Source organism: Oncorhynchus gorbuscha, linkage group LG12 (assembly GCF_021184085.1).
Source record: "Oncorhynchus gorbuscha isolate QuinsamMale2020 ecotype Even-year linkage group LG12, OgorEven_v1.0, whole genome shotgun sequence".
Taxonomy (NCBI): domain Eukaryota; kingdom Metazoa; phylum Chordata; class Actinopteri; order Salmoniformes; family Salmonidae; genus Oncorhynchus; species Oncorhynchus gorbuscha.
This window is the reverse complement of record NC_060184.1, coordinates 24,427,379-24,452,695: the sequence shown is the minus strand read 5'-3', so window position 1 is coordinate 24,452,695 and position 25,317 is coordinate 24,427,379. Positions and strand designations below refer to the sequence as shown.

At 46.1% G+C, this 25,317-nt stretch overlaps 1 protein-coding gene across 5 annotated transcripts in view; it reads right to left on the bottom strand.

The window, feature by feature from the left end:
* The window catches only part of LOC123990746 (E3 ubiquitin-protein ligase TRIM9-like), a 30,406-nt gene that overhangs the window by 3,092 nt on the left and 1,997 nt on the right, over positions 1 to 25,317 (bottom strand). The window contains exons 2-11 of one of the 5 annotated variants that reach the window (XM_046291572.1): positions 11,559 to 11,654; positions 10,370 to 10,492; positions 8,156 to 8,266; positions 6,964 to 7,117; positions 4,508 to 4,576; positions 4,083 to 4,243; positions 3,567 to 3,705; positions 1,509 to 1,812; positions 993 to 1,069; positions 113 to 237 (exon numbers count right to left, since the gene is read on the bottom strand). In XM_046291572.1, coding sequence (XP_046147528.1) covers positions 1,039 to 1,069; positions 1,509 to 1,812; positions 3,567 to 3,705; positions 4,083 to 4,243; positions 4,508 to 4,576; positions 6,964 to 7,117; positions 8,156 to 8,266; positions 10,370 to 10,492; positions 11,559 to 11,654 — 1,188 coding nt within the window. In that variant the 3' untranslated portion in view covers positions 113 to 237; positions 993 to 1,038. Of the gene's footprint in view, positions 1 to 74; positions 1,070 to 1,508; positions 1,813 to 3,566; positions 3,706 to 4,082; positions 4,244 to 4,507; positions 4,577 to 6,963; positions 7,118 to 8,155; positions 8,267 to 10,369; positions 10,493 to 11,558; positions 11,655 to 25,317 lie in introns of those variants that run through there. The other 4 variants (XM_046291573.1, XM_046291569.1, XM_046291571.1 and 1 more) reach the window with 4 other exon arrangements.

Genomic DNA, 25,317 nt, shown 5'->3' with positions numbered 1-25,317 from the left:
GACAAAACTACCCACATTTTTACAAAAAAACTATGTTTTCCCATCTAAGCAACTCTGTCTGACTGTCTGTTCACCTGGACATTCCTGTTGATGCTGACAGCAGGCATGAAGACTCCCTCCAGGTTCTCGAAGGCCACGGGGCCATGCTGCTGTTTGTTGATGAAGAACGTTACAGTGTGCTTGTTCAGGTCCAGCAGGATGCCCACAGTGGCACCCTTGCTGATGCCCCCCTCGGCCCTGCAGAACACACACACACACGCACACACACACACACACACACACACACACACACACACACACACACACACACACACACACACACACACACACACACACACACACACACACACACACACACACACACACACACACACACACACACACACACACTGAGTCTAGGCCTAATGGACCATATCAAACAGGCCCTTTGAGAGTGGTATGGGATCTCAGAGGGATAGAGGGTTGCCAATGACTCCAAACACAGTTTGCAGCAAATGGCTTTCAGCAGTTAATCGTTTCCTCTATTCAAAACATTAGATGTGACCTAATTGCAAAATAATGTGTGTTTTGTATGTAGGCTGTGTGTGAATTGATGTACCGTAAATCCGGATTACTTGTGGTTCAACAAATATATGAATATATGAAAAACGCCTCTCGAGCTTTTCCTTCAGGGTGTGTAGCTTACTCCATTCCAATGGCACAAAGTCAAATAAATACATCAGTATCCAAACATCTTAAATACTTTGGCAATGCAAAGCTGTATGTAAATAGTTAAACGCAATCCAGTCAACTCACCCAAAAAGACAGCAGATTTGTGGTTTTTGAGAGTGAGCAGCTCAAACAACAAAATGGTGGAAGTGTAAAAGCATCACCGTTGTCAAACAGCTATGTCACAAAGCTACAGGATTTCCTAGTGTATTTCCAGAGAAATCCACTAGGCGAAAGAAACAAACAAGCAGGATTGCAAGCAAAAATCTGCCTTTGATGATTACCTGACATTCATGTATACCTGGCACTTTAATGAGGGAAATGAGTGAGTCATTGTGGGTGATAGGCTCCAACGTGACAGCTGACAGGAAGAGAAATAATGAGGGTGAACAAACACGAAGATGATCACAGGGAAACTTTTGAATCAGCTACTGAAAATGGTAACTACTACTGCATTATTGTTCATTAAGGGGGAAGGAGGATTGTGCTTTGTGTATTCTTGTCCCTGGAGGTAGATTGCTAAGCCTGTGGAATTTGAATCTATGTATTTCATTACTCTATGCTACTCAGTAAGTATACAGTATAAGATAAGTAAAAATGGATTATCACAAAATAATAAGAGTATTGCCCTACAAATTATCTCTTCCATTTACAACTAACTGCCTGCCAATATTGTACGTGCATAAGTGGGCTATTTCTGACAGTATGACACACAATGAGGATGATGATTATTTCTAAACTCGGAAGCTGTGGAGGAGCAGGAGTCAGCCTTCCGCCCCTGAGAGAGATGTCCCACCTACCTGTTGGTGTGGGAGTTGTTGTGCATGAACCAGCTGCGGTTGTTGTCCACGTACATGGCCCAGGCCTTATCATCCTTCCCCAGCATCATGTCCTTCATCGTGTTGATCCTCGCCACCCCGAACGCTGGGTCCGGGTGGTTGTCATAGCGATCCACCATGAGCTCCCAGTAATGTACCCCCTTGGAGAAGGCGGCAGTCCCCAGCACCACGCGGTCATCATAGCTGTTGCAGCTCACCGTCTGGTTCTCATTGGTCAACACAATGTCCCTGTGAGCCGAGGCGGGGTCGAAGGTGAACCAGGCCACTGCAGGAGAGACAAAGTAGAGCAGTAGGATGAGTCGGAGAGAAAGGAGAACATTCTCTAGGCCATGGCTGCCTGAGTGAACCTTAGTGGAAGATGGAAAGAATGAAACATGATGCTATTATAGAACAGCACGATCAGCTAGGACCCTATGGTGGGCTGCATACCGGGAGATGACACAATATTCACAAAGTGCCACAATGAAAAATTCAACTTGATGTTCTCATTTAAATGTCAAGCACTGGATTAATTCTCATTCCACAGCACTTTGCCCATAAGGCACTGCTGTATGAAATCATTGCAATGTATTGCTTTAATTAGCCCCATTCCTCAGAGAGACACTGCTATTTTGGAATAAACAGTTATCTGGCACACGACAGGCACTTTCTAAGGCCTCCACATGCAGAGATCCATTGTTATTGCAATTGGCAGAGCCATAGCTGGAGCCGCCTGTACTCTAAGTCTAAACTCTCTCCCTGCCTCACCGCTCTGTCAGCCGTCAGCACATTGCCATGCTTTGCCTCCCAATCCCAGCCTTACACTCAATCAATGGCATCGACAGCCTATTCTCTCTCCCTCTGCTCTCTCTCTGTCTTCCCTCCAGAACTGACAAGCTAGAGTAATCACAGTCTGGCACGCACTCGCTGTCATGCTTTGCTAAACTGCAAAACCACTTCCACTGTCTGCCAGCACTATATCAGGACTGGACACCTCTTTAGTGGAGCTCCTTCAGCTCTGGTTCTGGCATGGTGCTGCCTGATGTTTACTGCTCTCAGCTTTGGGCAGATAAACCAGGAGGATCCTGGGGACTCAGTCCCGGCTAGCACCACCACACCCAGCCAGAACAGTGACAGATTGCACAAGTCAAATCAAACTTTATTTGTCACGTGCCGATTACAACAAGTGTAGACCTTACTGTGAAATGCTTACTTATAAGCCCTTAACCAACAGTGCAGTTCAAGAAGAGTTAAGAAAATATTTACCAAATAAGCTAAAGTAAGAAATAATAAAAAGTAACACAATAAAAGCACAATAACAAGGCTATATACAGGGGGTACCGGTATTGAGTCAGTGTGCAGGGGTACAGGTTAGTTGAGGTAATTAGGTACATGTAGGTAGGGGTGAAGTGACTATGCATAGATAATAAACAGCGAGTAGCAGCAGTGTCCAAAACAATGTAAATAGTCTGGGTGGCCATATAATTAATTGTTCAGCAGTCTTAAGGCTTGGGGGTAGAAGCTGTTAAGTAGCCTTTCGATCCTCGACTTGGTCCTCTGGTACCGCCTGCTGTGCGGTAGCAGAAAAACAGCCTATAACCTGGGTGACTGGAGCCTCTGACAATTTTATGGGCTTTCCTCTGACACTGCCTATTATATAGGTCCTGGATGGCAGGAAGCTTGGCCCCAGTGATGTACTGGGCCGTACACACTACCCTCTGTAGCGCCTTACGGTCAGATGCCGAGCAGTTGGCATTCTTCAGAGTCGCCTTCCATTAAAGTGGGATCGGGATGCCATTGCCATTAAGGACACAAACAATAGTGTTGCTGGTTGATGGAAGGGAGAGGCACTGCCGGCAAACAGCAGGCTCTGGATGTCCCAGAGGACTAGCTTGGCTCAGCAGTGCTGAATTCAGAGTATCATACCGCACCCCGGGTACTAATTAAGCCTGCCGTCCCCTGGTCCCCAGTCAGAGAGTGGTCTTCCCTTTCATGTCTACAGTTAGGTCCACAGAGGGAGAAGACAGAAAGAAGACCCACCGTCAGATGTCTTCAGCACCACAGTTTTGCTATAGGGCCCCACCCCGGTGGAGTTGTAGGCCTTGACTCTGGCGTTGTAGGAACTGTTGAAGTGGAGGCCGTCCACGGTGCACACGGTCTCCTTCCCTACATACACCTCCTAGGACATGCAGATATACAGTACAGAACAGGACCTTCTGGCGTTAGTTAGAGCTCTGACTCCAGCATAAGCACTATGAATAATAAAAGATTCCGTAGAGGTGACAACTGTTGTCTATAGGTGAAATTTACTCCACATATAATTACAGTGGAAATGTATTACACATATTGAAATAATCTTGGCTAAATAAAATATTTCCCATAGATTCCTTGCATTGCATAATGAGCATCAACTTTCTTTGATTAAAATATTCAATTCTTTGACTAAATCTACTGTTAAAACAGCAGAGCGTGAAGTGCTCCATCCTAGTGTCAGACTACATGGAGCGTCGGACATGACGACACACAACGTCTCTAATATATGAAGTATTATCTGACCCTGTATTGACCCCCGTTGCCGTCGTCCAGCTCCAGGACGTAGCCTTCAATGGGGTTGCTAGGGGACACACTGACCCTCCAGGCCAGGGTGGCACTGTTGTTGCGGGTGCAGCACTTCTCCAGCTGCAGCAGGGGGGCCGAGGGCACCGTGGCAGACTCCACTGGAATAAAAACGGATGGCAGGAACACCACAGAGGAGTTAACATCTATCACTTGCGTGGATAAGTAGCGGTGATAGTGGTTGTTGTCAGGCAGGTGTCAAATTTAAAAGGGAAGAGTGTAAAGGGTAAAACATGCACGGGAAGAGAGCACTGTCGGGACCACTCTATGCCCCTTAACGTGGTGGCCTGGTGTGGGCTGGCAGGTCTCAAGGAGGAAAAGGGGACAACTTGGATTTGGATGATCATATAGCAACTCTGAAATACCTCCTGAGCTCTCCGTGTCTTTCAGTCCACCTGCATGCATTTGTTTCAATAATGGAGTCTCCTGAATATCTGAAACACGATATTGGACATGGGTTGATGTGTGTTGCTTGAGTTATTTTGCAACATAGTGGAACTGATCAACTGCAGTGCTTTCTCAAGAGAATGCTGGTTCAACTCCCCATGGGTTCAAAATCACATTTGTTTTACATTACGTTTTATTTGGGCCAGACTGAGTTGGCAACTGGGTAAGGGAAAATCTTGTCCGCTTCAGTAAGTGTTGAAGCGAACTGAAATACATATTAGTTTATGAAAAAATATATCCTGGTATTCTAGGACATTGCCAGGGGATATACACTACAAATCTTCCTCAGATTTACTCAAGCATAATATTTTCGTTGCATGGTTAAATAGACTAATGGCAAAATAGCTGTGCACACATAGTATACTCAGAATATTGAACTTGGTCACATCAGCCAAGCATTTGGATTGTAAAACATGGACACCTTTCTGGTCCGTTTTGCAAAAAACATTTCTACCACTTTACCAAGCAATTAAGCACAGAATGAGTACAGATTATGCATTTCACAAGAGACAAGAGTATCTGCTCAACTGATGAACAGCCATACAAAAACACAGTACAGTCAGGCACACTTAAAAGATGAGTCCACTGAAATCTAAGGGACAGATTGAAATTCACTGGGGGGAGGTGTGGTCCAAAATAGGGGAGGGTTATTGAACTTTCTTGTTTTGTTTTGGGGAGGGTTGTGTGTTTTTTGAGGGGCATAGGGGAGGGTAGTGCCTTTAGTCCCTGGTTTACATTCACTCATCTGCTCGTATTTTTGCTATAAAGAACGGCTCGACTTACTTTTGATATTACCCTAATAAAGTTTAGAAACGTTTGTGAAGGTTTAGTATGGTGTGGCTTTTAAGCTCTCCAACTGACTCCGAAAGCTGAACTTGAGGTGAGGAAGACAGTTTCAGCCCTACCAGAGCTACTCCTATAATCTAACAATATAATGCTTCATCTTTATACAACATTAATGGATACATTTTTTACTAATTACCCTCCTTATGTAGGTCTATATCTGTATAGCAGACGCAGTAGCCATCTGACATAAAGAAATCACATCGGCGTCGAAGCATCGGCATATCTCTCTCTCTGGGGTTAGGCCTAAGCTTATTTGTTTAAATAGGAATATAATACAGTGGGCATGCAATGCCCTGATACATTTTGCACTAAAATCTCTGACAGCTGAACCGTGAGGTGAACAATGATTTTGTTTAGGAAAGTAGCCTAAACCCCCCTCAATAAAATAGGCTTTAAAGTTTTGCATATGCTATATGCTCTCTCAGAGAGAGAGATATTCCGGTGCTATGACACCGATGTGATTTCATCGAAACACAAGGAAAAGCTTGAGAGAATTGTACTTAAACTCCCCCTTCACACTCATCTGGAGGTTGAGCATTTTTTTGTCTATCTCTGCAATGTGTCTGTATTTATGTAATTGTATAGTATTTATGTAAACAAATAGGGACCACAATGGAAATAAGTTGCTGACTTTATTGTGAAATCCTGGTCACTTTAAAAAAATCTTTGTGTACAGTATATGTATTTTTTTAACTGACAAAATCTATCGATCAATCAATCCAAACTGCAGTGGCCAATTGATGAATGGAAAGAGACATCTGTTACAAAACATCAAAATGTTTAATGACATTCGGCTTTTGCCAAGCCAAGCCTTTAATACAGGGTAAGCCTAGAAGACAGGGAGGGATGTATTCTGTTTGCCTAGATTGATATAGTCTATTTATTGTGCTGTTCAAAACGGAAACCATGATATTGAAGTGCCCGAAGTCTGTATGCTTCGCTTATTGGTTGTGTGGTGCATTAGCACAGAAACCTAAGATTTGTTGCATATATTTTATAGAATTATAAATATGGCATCAAAATGTTGGAAATCAGATTTCCCCCTAGCTGATCATTGTCTGCACCAGGCTCTGATCGTTGTGTAATCAAACAAACAGGGAGAGGGAGCTCGTCTGTGGTGGTCGGCGAACCCGCAACATTCTGGCCCGTAGCCCTGCCTGGCATCGACTGTTCCACAAAAGCATGCTGAAGTGGTAAAGTAGATATCCACGTTTATAAATACATGGTTGCTACAGTTATTGTTATTTGTGGTCTTAAACATTATTTAGATTTTAGAATTCTATGCAGGGGGAGGGTGTTCAATTTACAGTACAAGGGGAGGGTCATGTGAAAATTTTGGGGAGGGGGTGCATTTGTTTTTCATGACAACTTGAGTTGGACCGGCCCCCCTCCCCCAGTAAATTTCGAACTGTCCTTAACAATGTAACAATATATTAAATGTGTATGAATAGACTCACACTATACAAACTGTAGCAAGTATATGAATATGACGTATAAATCGGATTACAACGTTAAATAGATTGGGTACCTTTGATCTGGACAAAGTCCAGCTGTATTATGGTCTGAAGCAGGGGGTCGGTGTTCAGGGTCAGGTCAAACTCAGGGCCCACCTTGGGCTCCAGAGCCCCTTTGACCCACTGGTCCTGAGACGATGTCACACGTTTGATCAGCGCATCGGAGATCTACACAGAGACACACACAGCAGGAGGGATCAGCATCAAAGAAGATACAGCTCCCCTAAAACTTGAATCTACATAGTAAATATACTATTACAGAGCGGAATATGGTTGGCTTTTTATGATTTATTCGAGGCTTTGTGCTTCTGGAAAAATGCCAGCAGGAAATGTGCTGCATTTAGGAATAACCCTGTAGGGTACTGGTTCCCAACCTTATTCAGTTACTACACCAACACCTGAATTTGGCTCTGCGCGAATTACCCCTGAAGTACCCCCTCATGTGCATTTTACCAGTAGCCCAGTGGACTCAGGAGTCTTCTCAAGTACCCCCTGTGGATGGGCCGAGTACCCCCTGGGGTTCTAGTACACCTGGTTGGGAATCACTGCTGTAGGGTACCAGCTTTCATGCTACCTGCAGAGCTTTTGTAAGAATTTATACAAGCTTTTATGTACAGAGCACAGATTTTGTTCCAAGGGGTATAAGAAACTGTACAATCAATACTTCATACAAATTTGAAGGGAGGAGATAAGCATAGATTCCCAGAAGATAGTCTTTCCACTCTATTTCATCTGATTCAGACCACTCCTATCAAAAGACCAGGAGAATCAATGGCTTCCGGCTAATGGTGTGGGGAACTAAATATGACAAGTCACCTAGATGAGGGTGTCACATACCAACATTCGGTATCACGTTAATCTGTATTAGTGCAAGCCAATGAGAAATGGTTTGGAATGACCTATCAAGTATCAATATCTTCATCCACACTTCGCCAACAACAAAAACATGTATTCACATCTTTCTACAAACTTATCATATGTACTCAATCAATATTTATTAGTATAGTAAAAGATATAAGCGGTTCTTCAAAGGTCTCCTCTATTTGGTCTTAGCATTTATAGCCCAGTAGGAGGCAGGGACATCTGAGGGAAGTTTTCTCTGCGTGAGAGGCAGACCGGCAGGCAGCAAGGATAGCCTCATCCATAACCTTCTACTAGCAGAGCTCCTGACCCATTCATCTATCCTTCCATACATCACTACTGTACCTGCAGGAAGCCGCTGGGGTCGTTCTCTTTGATCACCTCCAGACAGTACTCCATCATGCCTGTAGTCTGACGTAGCTTCATAGTGCAGTGAGTGATCTGGTCACGCACCACCTGAACACAACACATGAGAAGCCAAGGACACAGACAGGCACCCTTTAATGTCATTTTAACACTGGGCAGGCATTTCACACACACACACACACACACACACACACACACACACACACACACACACACACACACACACACACACACACACACACACACACACACACACACACACACACACACACACACACACACACACACACACACACACACACACACACACACACGGAGAGGAGGCTGGTGGGAGGAGCTATAGGAGGGCAGGCTCATTGTAATGTCTGGAATGGAATATATGGAGCGGTATCAAACGCATCAAACATATGGAAACCACATGTTTGACTCTGTGTGCTTCCCCCTCTCCACAGAGCACAGAGCACAGAGCACTGGGAAAAAGGGATTTGGGTGAGTGTCAAAGCCATTCATTCACAGCTAATTGAAATTCAGTGGACTGTCACCATTTTATGAGCCATTTTTTGGGTAGACCACTTATACCTGCTCATGTGTTCAACTCATCTTTGCATTCTTTGCATTTTCAGGAAAAAAATATGACTATCAGATTATAATGAAAAGGTCATACAAGGTAGATTAATTTCAAAGCAGTTAATCACTCTATTATCAAATTAAGCCTTACAATTCCAAACTTATCCTATAAATAATTAGATTAAGTCACTGACACATTCAGGCAATAAGCCCATAATTAATTAAATGCTCATAAACTATTCAACTGGATCTTAATTTAATAAAATAAGCATAAAATTAGCATTCCGAAAGGTTAGATTGAATAAAATATCACACAAATATAAACACACCAGAGGACAGTCAGGAACTGTCATATCTATCCAATGATAATGAATGGGCAGTAAGGTAAATAATTGTAACAACTCAGATTGAATTGACTGTATAATCCTCACATCACGCAACATTAAAACAATAACAATCCAGCATTCTATGGATTACGCCTGGACTAGACTGTCACGAATCACATGACATTACTCTCTCCTTGGGAATGTGTAGCGTGGCGAAAGAGGCCACTGATAAAAACACAGCCGACAGACTACTGGCTCGGAAGAAATGAATTAGAGGAGAAAATGACGTTCACCGACACAAACTAACACAACACTTGACGATTGAATAGCGGGAAACAAATGCCCTGATGTTGGGATTACATGATAAAAAATAAGATATTTGTGCCTTTGATGATAGAAACAGCTGCGTGATAGCCTAAATATTTTCAGGGATCATTGTCTTGTAGCTGATATAAAGTAGCTTACCGCTAATCACCAACCATCCATCTCCACCACACTGTAGGAGATCAAATGTAATGGACACCAAATGCTGTCACGACAGTAGTTTGGTAAAAGCCCAAGAACTGCTATTTACAGTCCAGTTACTGACTTTACCATATGGCCGTGAACTAAAGTCCATAAAACTCTTATTTTGTAATCTTCTGAAAAGGGCACATTAGTGTGACGGCCTTAATCAAAGTGAAATGAAAAAACCCTTTTTTCTGCTGTGTGATGCTGCAGCAGTCCTAGCTGCTCTTCAGCTCCAGCCCTGATAAACACAACAGCTGTCCTCTGAAGCCCCAATCCTCCAGCCGGGCACGTTGAGCCTGGGCATGGATCCATGTGACCCACTGAGAGCTTAACGCCAGCCAGCCTGCAGGCCAAGGCCCACCCCTCAGCTGGGGCTTCAGAAGGAGAGGACAGGGGAAGGAAAGGAGAGAGACCTGGGTCCAGATGCACCTCGACCTAGGCCAAAACAAGTGCACAACCCTGGATGCCCTTTCTAGAGAGAGCTGACAGCTGAGTCTATCACTACTCAGAGTTGTATTATGAATAACAGTTATCTATTGATCATATTTTTTAAGTGTGCAAAGTCATGTTAACATATTTGATGCAGAGAGAGTAGTCATTATTGTTATCAATAAACCATTCACCGAACTGAATGATGCCATCTGTACATTACAGCCAACATAACTTGGTCCCCAGGCTAATTGTGCACAGTATAATCCAAGCTTGGTCTGGTGTGTGAGACTGCAGTCAACATGACGTTCCCACCCATCAAGCTGTTGGAGTGTCCATCAGATCAGACCCACTGACCCACCTTGAGCTTGTACTCCCTCTCTTTGGTAACCTTGGTGAGGAGCTTGGCTTTCTGCCGCGTCAGAGCCTCAATAAGGGCGTCACACTGAGCCACCAGGCAGGCCTCGAACTCCACCCCATTCTCCTGCCAGGGACACAACACAACACATCGCTTAATGACAGAACAGGGAGGTACAGGGCGCTAGGGCGAGACACAGGGAGACAGGGGGCAAGGACACCACTGGACTGCATATTCTGACACCACGCTGACTCCTGTTAAATCATCCATCATCAACACTGTATATCAATCATTTATGTGAGAGTAGATGAGGCCTGAGATAGTGAATTCTAATCTAGAAACACTTTGCATTCAGTTCAAGGATGAGCAGAGCTGGGATTTTACTCAAATACAATCCTCTCAAACCGAGAATAAGAGTCTTAATAAATCAAATTTGATTTGTCACATGCACAAAATACAGTACATGCCACATGCACCAAACAGGTGTAGAACCTACTGTGAAATGCTTCCTTACAAGACATTAACTAACAACGCAGTTCAAGAAATAGTTAAGAATATATTTACTAAATAAATTGAAGTAAGAAATTATAAAAACTAACACAATAAAATAACAATAACAGGGCTATATACAGGGGGTACCAGTATTGAGTCAGTGTGCAGGGTACAGGTTAGTTGAGGTCATTTGTACATGTAGGTAGGGGTGAAGTGACTATGCATAGATAATAAACCACAAGTAGCAGCAGTGTAAAAACAGGGGGGGGGGGGCTCTTTGACAATACACAGCATTGCTGCGACTGATAAGACATGGAGGTGCAGTATAAAAGCTGTGATTGTCTGGGGCAGTCTCTGTGGACAGTGTTGCCGTGCTGATACCTTTGTACCCGCTGAGCGACAAGAAGTGCATTATATGTAGTGCCAGCCTAAAAATAAATAAAAACATTTTATAGTCCCCACAAGTTTCCTGCATAATAAAACAATTCCAGAAAGTGACATTGTATGAATCGGGGGATTATTTCTTCTTTCTTTTAAGTATTTGTTGAGCATCTGTATACTCTTGATCTACAAAGTTGACTACAAAGTTGACTAAGTAGTTTATGGGGAATACAAGTTAAATTGATATAGGACAGAAATAACAGTATTCTATTTCAATACATGTGGATGTTTTAATTGGATCTGCAAGACCCAATGTTACCTGTATCTGCTGAAGCATGTTCTTCAACTGCACCAGAAATTCCTTGGCATCCTTGGCTTTATCCGACACACCATTCAAAGCTTGGGACAGTTGACACTGTGAATCAAAAACACACAATTAATCATCCAAAATAAATAGAAAATACAATCTATGCAGACATTTCAATTGAATGAGTTTGAGAATGCAGCCACTTCTGAGCAATAACTCTCCATGTCACTTCTCTAACATGTTAAGACTAAAGCCTGGGGCAGTACCAGTGAGGAAATACTCAGTACAGTACCAGCGATGATGCAAACAACTAATAAACACTTCACTCAAGCCCACCCACATGACCTCTTTGGTCATAATAATCAAGGAGATTCAAACGACCACCTCAAAGCCATGTGTAGAACTCAAGCCCTCACCCTGTAGTCCTATAATCATTTATTTCTCTATCTTTCACCAGATCTGCTCTGTGCTGGGGCTCATGGCCCATGAGTGATGGGTAATCATGGTGTAAACCAACCCTGCTGTGATCAATCTGGCCAGGGCCCCCCCCACCCCCGCTCCTCCCACCTGCTCCTCCCACCTGCTCCTCTTCCTCTGGGCCTCCCTGTAGGGCTTCTCTGGGGCTGGGCCTGTGGGCTATGTGCGTAGGTTCAAGAGGGCCGCAAATCTAGCCATCTGGCAAAACAAGCTGTCTGTCTGCACCGCTAACAAGGGGATGAGTAATTCCCCTCCTCTTTGCTGTTTCTTTCCACCAGGACCCGAGTCACAGCCCCAGACAGATAGGACAAGACAAGGGGGCATTGCCAGGCCAGTGTATGTCTGCTAAGCCCTTTCTCTCTATACTGTGACACTGTGTCTGGGTGACCTCCGGGGGTCAGGGGGAGGGGTCCGGGGGCCCTCCTATGGGGACAGAGCCGGCCACACGGCAACCTCCTGCACAACACCAATTAATGTCCTTTCACTGGGTTGTGCTTGTTTATCCTGACAGTGTTGTATGGGAGAGATGGATTCAATATGGTAAGGAAGGATGCTACTGCTCAACATGAAGAAATGACCAAAGGAGCCATATCTTCAAGGTTTTATCGGTCTTGTCATGAGCCCCCATTGTAAGATCCAGTTTTTCTTTATGAGCTAATGCTAAACTTCATGTTATAATTAAGTTCTGGATATTGTCCTCATGTGGCTCAGAAGTGGTAGCGATCTCATTTGTAGAGATGGATTACAGCATCAGTGGTAGACGACCTACATAACCCCTTCACTGTCACTAAGGATGACAGGTGAGCTATGGCAGGAAGAAACACCTGTTGTGAAGTAATGATTAATACGGGCCATAAGATGAAAGGTGAGGCTCTATTCTTCAAAGAGGAATCCAATTAATCATTTTACAAATGTACCCTTAATCGTAATGTATTTCTTCCAGAAAAAAAGGGGGGAGAGACATCCTTTTTCCTGTCAACAAATCAAATCAAAGTGTATTTGTCACATGCGCCGAATACAACAGGTCTAGACCTTACAGTGAAATGCCTACTTACAGGCTCTAACCAATGGTGCAAAAAGAAAAAAAAGCACGTGTGTGTGTGTGTGTGTGTGTGGGGGGGGGGGGGGGGGTATGTAAAGAAATAAAACAACAGTAAAAAGACATTTGAAAAAAGAGTAGCAGGGCTATATACACCTGTTAGTGAGGCTTATTGAGGTAGTATGTACATGTAGGTATCATTAAAGTGACTATGCATATATGATGAACAGAGAGTAGCAGAAGCGTAAAAAGAGGGGTTGGAGGGTGGTGGGACACAATGCAGATAGCCCGGTTAGCCAATGTGCGGGAGCACTGGTTGGTCGGGCCAATTTAGGTAGTATGTACATGAATGTATAGTTAAAGTGACTGTGCATATATGATAAACAGAGAGTAGCAGCAGCAGCGTAAAAGAGGGGTTGGGGGGGTGCACACAATGCAAATAGTCCGGGTAATCATTGGTTACCTGTTCAGGAGCCTTATGGGGGTAAAAACTGTTGAGAAGCCTTTTTGTCCGAGACTTGGCAATCCAGTACCGCTTGCCATGCGGTAGTAGAGAGAACAGTCTATGACTGGGGTGGCTGGGGTCTTTGACAATTTTTAGTACCTTTTGCCTCTGACACCGCCTGGTGTAGTGGTCCTGGATGGCAGGCAGCTTTGCCCCAGTAATGTACTGGGCCGTACACACTACCCTTTGAAGTGCCTTGCGGTCGGAGGCCAAGCAATTGCCGTACCAGGCAGTGATGCAACCATGCAGTCATGCTCTTGATGTTGCAGCTGTAGAACCTTTTGAGGATCTCAGGACCCATGCAAAATCTTTTTAGTTTCCAGAGGGGGAATAGGCTTTGTTGTGCCCTCTTCACGACTGTCTTGGTGTGTTGTTGATGTGGACACAAAGGAATATGAAGCACTCAACCTGCTCCACTACAGCCCCGTCGATGAGAATGGGGACGTGCTCGGTGCTCCTTTTCCTGTAGTCCCCAATCATCTCCTTAGTCTTGGTTACATTGAGGGATGGGTTGTTATTCTGGCACCACCCGGCCAGGTCTCTGACCTCCTCCCTATAGGCCGTCTCGTCGTTGTCGGTGATCAGGAAAGGTTTCCTGTTTGCTGTTGTGTCGTCAGCAAACTTAATGATGGTGTTGGAGTCGTGCCTGGCCATGCAGTCGTGGGTGAACAGGGAGTACAGGAGGGGACTTAGCACGCTCCGCTGGGGAGCTCCAGTGTTGAGGATCAGCGTGGCAGATGTGTTGCTACCTACCCTCACCACCTGGGGGCGGCCTGTCAGGAAGTCCAGGATCCAGTTGCAGAGGGAGGTGTTTAGTCCCAGGATCCTTAGCTTGGTGATGAGCTTTGAGGGTACTATGGTGTTGAATGCTGAGCTGTAGTCAATGAACAGCATTCTCACATAGGTGTTCCTTTTGTCCAGGTGGGAAAGGGCAGTGTGGAGTGCAATAGAGATTACATCATCTGTGGATCTGTTTGGGCGGTATGCAAATTGGAGTGGGTCTAGGGTTTCTGAGATAATGGTGTTGATGTGAGCCATTACCAGCCTTTCAAAGCACTTCATGGCTACGGAGGTGAGGGCTACGGGTCTGTAGTCATTTAGGCAGGTTGCCTTTGTGTTCTTGGGCACAGGGACTATGGTGGTCTGCTTGAAGCATGTTGGTATTACAGACTCAATCAGGGACATGTTGAAAATGTCAGTGAAGACACCTGCCAGTTGGTCAGCACATGCCTGGAGCACACGTTCTGGTAATCCATCTGGCCTCACAGCCTTGTGAATGTTGACCTGTTTAAAGGTCTTACTCACGTCGGCTACGGAGAGCTTGATCACACAGTCGTCCGGAACAGCTGATGCTCTCATGCATGCCTCATTGTTGCTTGCCTCGAAGCGAGCATATAAGTGATTTAGCTTGTCTGGTAGGCTCGTGTCACTGGGCAGCTCGCGGCTGTGCTTCCCTATGTAGTCTGTAATAGTTTGCAAGCCCTGCCACATAAGACGAGCGTCGGAGCTGGTGTAGTATGACTCAATCTTAGCCCTGTATTGACACTTTGCCTGTTTGATGGTTCGTCGCAGGGCATAGCGGGATTTCTTGTAAGCTTCCGGGTTAGTGTCCCGCACCTTGAAAGCGGCAGCTCTACCCTTTAGCTCAGTGCGAATGTTGCCTGTAATCCATGGCTTCTGGTTGGGGTATGTACGTACAGTCACTGTGGGGCCGACGTCCTCAATGCACTTATTGACAAAGCCAGTGACTGATGTGGTGTATTCCTCAAAGTCATCGGAAGAATCCCGGAACATGTTCCAGTCTGTGATAGCAAAGCAGTCCTGTAGTTTAGCATCTGCTTCATCTTACCATTCTTTATAGACCGAGTCACTGGTGCTTTCTGCTTTAATTTTTGCTTGTAAGCAAGAATCAGGAGGATAGAGTTGTGGTCGGATTTACCAAATGGAGGGCGAGGGAGAGCTTTGTACGCGTCTCTGTGTGTGGAGTACAGATGATCTAGAATTTCTTTCCACTGGTTGCACATTTAACATGTTGATATAGATTTGGTAGAACTGATTTAAGTTTCCCTGCATTAAAGTCTCCGGCCACTAGGAGTGCCGCCTCTGGGTGAGTGGTTTCCTGTTTGCTTATTTCCTTGTACAGCTGACTGAGTGCGGTCTTAGTGCCAGCATCTGTCTGTGGTGGTAAATAAACAGCCACAAAATGTATAGCTGAGAACTCTCTAGGCAAGTAGTGTGGCCTGCAGTTTATCAAAACATACTCTACTTCAGGCGAGCAAAATTTAGAGACTTCCTTAGATTTCCTGCACCAGCTGTTGTTTCCAAATATGCACAGACCCGCCCCCCCCCCTCGTCTTACCGGGGTGTGCTGATCTATCCTGCCGGGGCAGCGTGTATCCCGCTAGCTGAACATCCATGTCGACATTCAGCCACAATTCCGTGAAGCATAGAGAGAGGGCAGCCAGCAGCATCCTTCCTCTCTTATTATCTGATGCAATGAATGTATTGAAGAGACCCAGTAATGTCATTAGAGGGAGAACTCTTAAGTAATGTGCATTACATTCAAGAGAAGAGGCTTTCAACAGTGGAGGAGCATAGCTATTCATTTCCAGCCCAGTGTTTGGGGATCTGGGTAAGACGATGCAAAGCTGCAGCGCTCATCTGCGGTGTTGGCCATGATTTCAAATTGGTCTTTAGGGACACTCCTGGAGGAATAGCTTAGATTCTTATCGCCTCCATTTCCTTTTTTGTTTCCCCTCTCTTTTTGTCTCCACCTCCTCCCTTTTCTCCCTCTCTCAGCAGCTGTGTCATTAGCGCTCCACATCTGGATGAGAGCGGAACCAATCTCCCTCCCCGGCTCAGCCTCACACAAATCCTCTGGCCGTATGGCACACTGCTGCTCCACGACCGACTAACGCTCAACAGCATGTCCACGACAGCCAGCACAGCACAGTACTGCACAGCACAGCCAGCTCAGTACAGCATCACAGAGAATGCACACAGTTTGTGTTTGCATTGCCACGTACTGTGTACAAACTCCCTGGAAGGACATGTATCATTCTTGAGGAAGCTTGGAATTACTGATGGCGACTTTCCTTTCCCGAAAGCCAGTACCTCAGCTTGGACCGAGGTACAGGAAGCAGAGACGGATTTGGTGGTGGGAGCAAATGTCATCTGCCTGCACCCAACCCGGCTCTTGTGCACTCTGATGCCAGTTATGGGAGGCTACTCGAAAAAGAGAGCGCAGCCAGGTTTGGTGTGTACCCCCCGCCACCTGTGTCTGCCTCGGTGAAGCACTGCTTGCTTCTCTTCCCAGACTTGTTGATGAAGGGTCCAGTCCCACCTCAGTGATACGGTCCTACGTGGACTTTCGAGACCGGACTAGCTAAATGAGCCCTGCATAGCGTGCTAGCCAGGTTGGCTAACTATCTGAGGCATGCTAGCTATTGCTAACTATTCCTGCCTCGCCACAGTGGTGTTGCTGGGTTAGCGCTCTTGTTTAGTATACAGTATGTAGTGTTAAATTGCTTGGTTATTCTAAACGGACCGCGCTGAGGTCAAAGACGCAAGCTAGCCTAGCTTATGCTAAAAAAAGCCTCCTGGTGAAAGTTGGCAAGCATGCTTAACTTCTGGCAAGTCAAATTTACTAGCTTTCCCCAGCATTATGGCAACCCCATTCCTATTTTCAGGTCCTAGAGTTGGAGGGAGTGAAGGAAACAGGTTTTGCGCGCACCTCCAATGAAAAAGTAGCCCCCTGAGCACTTGGCTGGGGTAACCCCCGGAGCAAGGGGCCATGACCAGTGCGCCCCTCCGCAAAAACATTACTGTGACAACAGTGCCCCCAAGCTTGGCAAACAGTCTCACGGAAGCACAGTCTTTCTGGCTTCCGAGTGGCGCAGGGGTCTAAGGCACTGCGTCATGGTGCTAGAGGGTCGTCACCACAGACCCTGGTTAAATTCCAGGCTGTATCACAACCGGCCGAGATTGGTAGTCCCAATGTCGTCTGAGTTAGGGTTTGGCCGGGGTAGACAGTCATTGTAAATATGGGAACAGTGACATCAAGCTACAATTTGTTGTGCATCCCCCACGCTTATGCAACGTCATCACATCGACCATTTCCGAGGCCTCAGAGCCCATTTTGAGGGAGGAAAAATCCTCCCATCTTCAGAAGCAGGCAATCCGAGTGGGTCCTATGCCCATAAGGCCGGTATTCCTGGTTACGAAAAGAGATGGGACTTTTGTTTCCATTGTAGACCTACAAGCCCTCAGCAAGCACCTCAGAGTCTATAAACTCATTTTCGTTCCGGTTGGAGCGAGTGGTCGCATCTGCACTTCGCTCCCGCGGGTAGTATAACTTTTTCATTACATTTTCATTACATTTCATTATATTTCATTATAGCACAACGGTTTGATTTGTCTAATCTTAGCAATTTCTTCTCGGCTAGCTACATAGCCGTCTTTGTATCAAAGATAATTGCGTAATTATCGTATTTCGCCGTCCTAACGTAGTCTTCACTAGCCAGCTAGCTAACGTCCACTGATTAGCTGCACTGGAGAAACTATTACACTCAACTGAACGACTTGATTAGTGTAGTGTTAGCTAGCTACATAGCTGTCTTTGCTGTCTTCGCATCATCGTATCCAAGATAATTGTGTTGTTTAGGTTTAGAGTGTGTAGTGTTAGAGTGATTATGTTAATTTACCGAGGTTAGCTAGCCAGCTATTTGTCGTCCTTAACGTAGGAGACTCTGCTAGCTAGCCAACGCTAGCCAACGTCTTCTGAATAGAACTCAACAACCCGGTCGCATTCACAGGTAGTATCACATTTTCACTTCATTTCATTACAGTACAACGGTTTGATTTGTTTGATCGTAGCTAGCTACATAGCTAGCTACATAGCCGTCTTTGTATCAAAGATAATTGTGTAGTCTAGAGCGATTTTCTAGGTTCGCTAGCCAGCTATTGTCATTCTTTTAACGCAACGTAACGTAAACAACACTGCTAGCTAGCCAGCTAGCCCCCGAATAGCAACACTGCAGAAACTATTACACTCAACGGAACGACTTGATTAGTGTAGTGTCAACAACGCACCCACTGCCAGCTGGCCTACTTCAGCAGTACTGTATCATTTTAATCATTTTAGTCAATAAGATTCTTGCTACGTAGCTTAACTTTCTGAACATTCGAGACGTGTAGTCCACTTGTCATTCCAATCTCCTTTGCATTAGCGTAGCCTCTTCTGTAGCCTGTCAACTATGTGTCTGTTTATCCCTGTTCTCTCCTCTCTGTACAGACCATACAAACGCTCCACACCGCGTGGCCGCGGCCACCCTACTCTGGTGGTCCCAGCGCGCACGACCCACGTGGAGTTCCAGGTCTCCGGTAGCCTCTGGAACTGCCAATCTGCGGTCAACAAGGCAGAGTTCATCTCAGCCTATGCCTCCCTCCAGTCCCTCGACTTCTTGGCACTGACGGAAACATGGATCACCACAGACAACACTGCTACTCCTACTGCTCTCTCTTCGTCCGCCCACGTGTTCTCGCACACCCCGAGAGCTTCTGGTCAGCGGGGTGGTGGCACCGGGATCCTCATCTCTCCCAAGTGGTCATTCTCTCTTTCTCCCCTTACCCATCTGTCTATCGCCTCCTTTGAATTCCATGCTGTCACAGTTACTAGCCCTTTCAAGCTTAACATCCTTATCATTTATCGCCCTCCAGGTTCCCTCGGAGAGTTCATCAATGAGCTTGATGCCTTGATAAGCTCCTTTCCTGAGGACGGCTCACCTCTCACAGTTCTGGGCGACTTTAACCTCCCCACGTCTACCTTTGACTCCTTCCTCTCTGCCTCCTTCTTTCCACTCCTCTCCTCTTTTGACCTCACCCTCTCACCTTCCCCCCTACTCACAAGGCAGGCAATACGCTCGACCTCATCTTTACTAGATGCTGTTCTTCCACTAACCTCATTGCAACTCCCCTCCAAGTCTCCGACCACTACCTTGTATCCTTTTCCCTCTCGCTCTCATCCAACACCTCCCACACTGCCCCTACTCGGATGGTATCGCGCCGTCCCAACCTTCGCTCTCTCTCCCCCGCTACTCTCTCCTCTTCCATCCTATCATCTCTTCCCTCCGCTCAAACCTTCTCCCACCTATCTCCTGATTCTGCCTCCTCAACCCTCCTCTCCTCCCTCTCTGCATCCCTTGACTCTCTATGTCCCCTATCCTCCAGGCCGGCTCGGTCCTCCCCTCCCGCTCCGTGGCTCGATGACTCATTGCGAGCTCACAGAACAGGGCTCCGGGCAGCCGAGCGGAAATGGAGGAAAACTCGCCTCCCTGCGGACCTGGCATCCTTTCACTCCCTCCTCTCTACATTTTCCTCCTCTGTCTCTGCTGCTAAAGCCACTTTCTACCACGCTAAATTCCAAGCATCTGCCTCTAACCCTAGGAAGCTCTTTGCCACCTTCTCCTCCCTCCTGAATCCCCCCCCCTCCTCCCTCTCTGCAGATGACTTCGTCAACCATTTTGAAAAGAAGGTCAACGACATCCGATCCTCGTTTGCTAAGTCAAACGACACCGCTGGTTCTGCTCACACTGCCCTACCCTGTGCTCTGACCTCTTTCTCCCCTCTCTCTCCAGATGAAATCTCGCGTCTTGTGACGGCCGGCCGCCCAACAACCTGCCCGCTTGACCCTATCCCCTCCTCTCTTCTCCAGACCATTTACGGAGACCTTCTCCCTTACCTCACCTCGCTCATCAACTCATCCCTGACCGCTGGCTACGTCCCCTCCGTCTTCAAGAGAGCGAGAGTTGCACCCCTTCTGAAAAAACCTACACTCGATCCCTCCGATGTCAACAATTACAGACCAGTATCCCTTCTTTCTTTTCTCTCCAAAACTCTTGAACGTGCCGTCCTTGGCCAGCTCTCCCGCTATCTCACAAGCAACAAGCTTTCACAGCAATTGGCTGGTAGCGGCGGAGATGGAAACTCGATTCGGGGGGCATGGACACTTGTGCAGAGCGCACTGCATGTCAATTACCCAGAGTATCTGGCACTCAGGCGATTCCCCCAGTTTTTGTTGGGCTGGCTTGTGTTGGTCAGAACCGACAATATCTCAGTGGTGGCGTGCATCAACAGATGGGAAGAGACTGTCTCTCTCCCGCCTAACCTTTACTCACTCCCTATTGCTGGGGAAAAGTGTGCACATTCTTTTGCTTTGGGTGACGCATGTCCCCAGTTGCCTTTACTCGGGTGCAGATATTTTATCTAGGTGGGACCCTCTCTCCCAGGTATGGGACATTTTCAGGATTTTTCTCTCGATGAAGGACCCAAGTGCCCCATTGGGAATGGACAGTCTGATGCACCAGTGGCCTTGGAACCTCCTTTACACGTTTCCGCCAGTGGTTCTGATTCACCTCACGTTGGAGTGTGTGCACCAGGACTGCTTACCATTGTTTCTTGTGGCTCTCCAGTGGCCCAGGCAGAGACATTCATATTTTAGGCGGGGACCCGTGGAAACTCCCGTAGCACAGGGACCAGTTGTCCAAGGCACAAGGCCAGAGATTTGGTTCATATGGGCCTGGCACCTAAGAGGGCCAATTTCATGGCTAGAGAATTACTTCAGAATGTTATTGTTACCATTCAGTCTGCAAGGGTGCCCTCCATGAGAGGGCTGTATGCGTATAAGTGGCATGCATTTGAGCTCTGGTGCCAAGATAAAGGACTTGTTCCTTTTCAGTGCTCTTTTAGGGACATCCTGATGTTCCTACAGGAGCTTTTCAAGCATTCGCCACTTTAAAAGTGTACATGGCCGCTGTCTCAGCGTGTCATGTGGGAATTGACGGAACCTCACTGGGAGCAACCTGGTGGTGCAGTTCCTGAAAGAGAGAACCGGTCTCTAAAGACCGCTCTCTAAACCTATTGCGCCCACATGGGACTTGGCGCTGGTTTTGGACGCACTGTGTGCATCCCCTTTGAGCCTCTGGAATTGGTTGATCTGAAAATCCTCTCCTGCTCATGGCTTTGCCTAAACATGTTGGGGACCTCCATGCATTTTCCGTACACCCTTCCTGTACTCAGTTCGCCTCGGGAAACTCTAAGTTGGCGTTGCGTCCAAATGCCTCCTTCGCTCTGAAAGTCATGGCTATGTCCTACAGGTCCTTAGCTTTTGAGCTATTTCCCTTTTTGCTTCTGAAGAGCAACAAAGGTTGCATGCCCTGTGTCCGGTGTGAGCTTTATGCACGTAACCAGGATATCCGCTTATGTGACCAACTTTTTGTCTGTTTTTGCTAATCCAGCTCGCGGCAGGGCCCTCTCTATGCAGCGTCTCTCCCACTGGATTTTCTGGATCTCCCTGGCATATACCAGTAAGGAGCCAGGTTTACATATGGGTGTACACGCCCACTCCATCAGGGCTGTGGCAGCTTCTTGAGCGTTGTTTAAAGGGTTGATTATAGGAGATATTTGTGCTGCGGGAGGTTGGGCATCACCACACACTTTTGTGAGGTTTTATCGCTTGGATCTCACTGCTCCCAGTATAGCACACAGTGTGCTAATGGCTGGGATAGGGAAAAGTCACCAGGCAGTGTGCCGTGTGCGCAATACCCAGACTGCCGCATTTGGCGGGGTCAGAAGTCGCAAGAGTGCGACTCCCCGTACTATTTTTTACCTCATTTCCCTTAGTTATAGTAATAACGTTATGGTATATACTTAAAAGGAAGCGCCTTAACAAGATATCAAATATTGATAGGATTTGCTACATTAATATATGTATGAACGTGCAGAATATGGACAATTTCCATGACATAAAGCCCAGTTCAAATTACTTGCAAGGAATAATTCATTAATTATTTTTTCATACTATGGGTTAGTCAGCTTTCAGCTGTGTAGCTAAATACATCGAAAAGCATTGATCATAAATTATTCCTGCTATTTGAGATATTACACGTTGTAAAACCTGTTACATACACTTACAAAGTTAGGATATATTAATCCCAATTTTTTCCAACATTCTGGTAACTTGCCACTGTGTAGCCATGGTAACACTTGCAGTATTTGCGCACAGCACTACAATCTCATGTCCACACACTTCACAAAGGTCTTGCCCAAGCACTCTTTCTCTCCTCTAAAAATAGCTCAAAAAATTATCCTGTTCCTATGCCTTTGGTTACAGTAGTTGCACACATAAAGTATACGCACTCATCCTTTTACCCCTGGCTCCCCCATCACCAAACGTTTATTCATCACAGCATTTACCAAGTCTAGTGTATCAGGAACTATGCAGCACACATATTCAATGGGATGGGAGATATTGTACTTTACATGACCTACATTCTGGAGCCAATGCCATTGCTGGGTCTGGGAGAGGGGCTCCCTTTTTCTGTATGCCTGAGGTAGCATAGCAAGCTGTCTCCAGCTGCAGTATCATCTGTATCTACAAAGAGGAACCATGGTTTCTCTAATCTCCTAAAAGAGTCTTTGTGGCTATTTATAATGTGCAGTATTTGGGAATTCAGGACAAAACAAAGTTGGTTTTAACAATCGGCGAGCTGCCCTTCTGGACTTGGGCCCGATTGCGCATGTCTGCCTGCTGGTGCCAAGTAAGCAATGCCCTGGAATTGTGCATGCAGGTACAGAGGGGGGAGGCGGGGACTTTAGATGCCTGTGCTTGGCTGCCCACAGGACATTCACAGGAAACTACACCCCTGTGACTTACCATCCAATCCATCATCTGTGGTTTATCCTCTAGTAAATACATATTCATGATGTATTCCTGGCAATATTTTTTTTCACTAACTCACAGTGGCACTGTAAAAGGAGAGAAAAAATATAATTGATACCCTAAGGCAGTCCCCTGTGTTCCGTTGTTTCATTTGACATACTGTAAATAACATAAACATAACGATGTCCTTCTTTACATTACTTTCAAATCATGTTTGTAAAAGCATCCCCATATAGAAAGATAAGATTGACAACTGAAGGTCCAACAAAAACTAATGGGGGTTTATTGTTATTCTCACTAGCAAGCCAAGTGCAATACAACAGCTTGAGCACTGTAATAAGAGACACACCCCACCACACAAGAGCTCTCACACACACACAGTCTCTTATTCCCAGTGGACGTGGGTCAGATATGAGGAGTGAGACAGCAGCAGTACGGCAGAGGTGTGTGTGTGTGTGTGTGTGTGTGTGTGTGTGTGTGTGTGTGTGTGTGTGTGTGTGTGTGTGTGTGTGTGTGTGTGTGTGTGTGTGTGTGTGTGTGTGTGTGTGTGTGTGTGTGTGTGTGTGTGTGTGTGTGTGTGTGTGTGTGTGTGTGTGTGTGTGTGTGTGTGTGTGTGTGTGTGTGTGTGTGTAGTTGGACTTTCAGTGCTGATTATGCTCTCCACAGACGGTCAGCACACACATGCCTCTCCATTATCAGCATGAAGGATCTCTGCAGCATGAAGGATGACAATTGCCTCTGGGCCACATGCCACAATCCATCTGTGGTCATAAAAGAAACCTTGGACGAGCAGCCTTTCTCTCTCTCTCCTATCAACACTGCAATCTCCAGGCCTTCCTACCCTAACTAACAGACTGGTTGTTGAGTCTGTTCAATTGAGTTTTCTGTCAGCTCCTAGAGGAGGACAAATGATAAAGCATGTCAGAGCATGAGGGTGGATCTGGAGCTGTGGATGAGAATGTGAGTAACAGATGTGAATTAGTCCCCTATGTCACAACAGAATTACATCATAGTGACAGTGACATGAAGGGCTGCCTGGTATAGTGGACTCATTCATACATTTGGTCTCGTTTACATTTGGGCTCAGTTGGTGGAGCATGGTGCTTGCAACGCCAAGGCTGTGGGTTCAATTCCCATGGGGGACCAGTATGAAAATGTATGCACTCACTAAAGTATGTTGCTCTGCATAACAGCATATGCTAAATTCCCTCAATGTAAATGTGCAGTGACATGGGGAGCTGTCTGGTCACTGATGTGATCATCCTGTCTGGGTTGGCGCCCCCCCTTGGGTTGTGCCGTGGCACAGATCTTTGTGGGCTATACTCGGCCTTGTCTCAGGATGATAAGTTGGTGGTTGAAGATATCCCTCTAGTGGTGTGGGGGCTGTGCTTTGGCAAAGTGGGTGGGGTTATATCCTTCCTCTTTGGCCCTGTCTGGGGGTGTCCTCGGATGGGGCCACAGTGTCTCCTGACCCCTCCTGTCTCAGCCTCCAGTATTTATGCTGCAGTAGTTTATGTGTCGGGGGGCTAGGGTCAGTTTGTTATATCTGGAGTACTTCTCCTGTCCTATTCGGTGTCCTGTGTGAATTTAAGTGTGCTCTCTCTAATTCTCTCTTTCTCTCTTTCTTTCTCTCTCTCGGAGGACCTGAGCCCTAGGACCATGCCTCAGGACTACCTGACATGATGACTCCTTATGTCCCCAGTCCAACTGGCCGTGCTGCTGCTCCAGTTTCAACTGTTCTGCCTTATTGTTATTATTGGACCATGCTGGTCATTTATGAACATTTGAACATCTTGGCCATGTTCTGTTATAATCTCCACCCGGCACAGCAAGAAGAGGACTGGCCACCCCACATAGCCTGGTTCCTCTCTAGGTTTCTTCCTAGATTTTGGCCTTTCTAGGGAGTTTTTCCTAGCCACTGTGATTCTACACCTGAATTGCTTGCTGTTTGGGGTTTTAGGCTGGGTTTCTGTACAGTACTTTGAGAAATCAGCTGATGTACGAAGGGCTATATAAATAAATTTCATTTGAT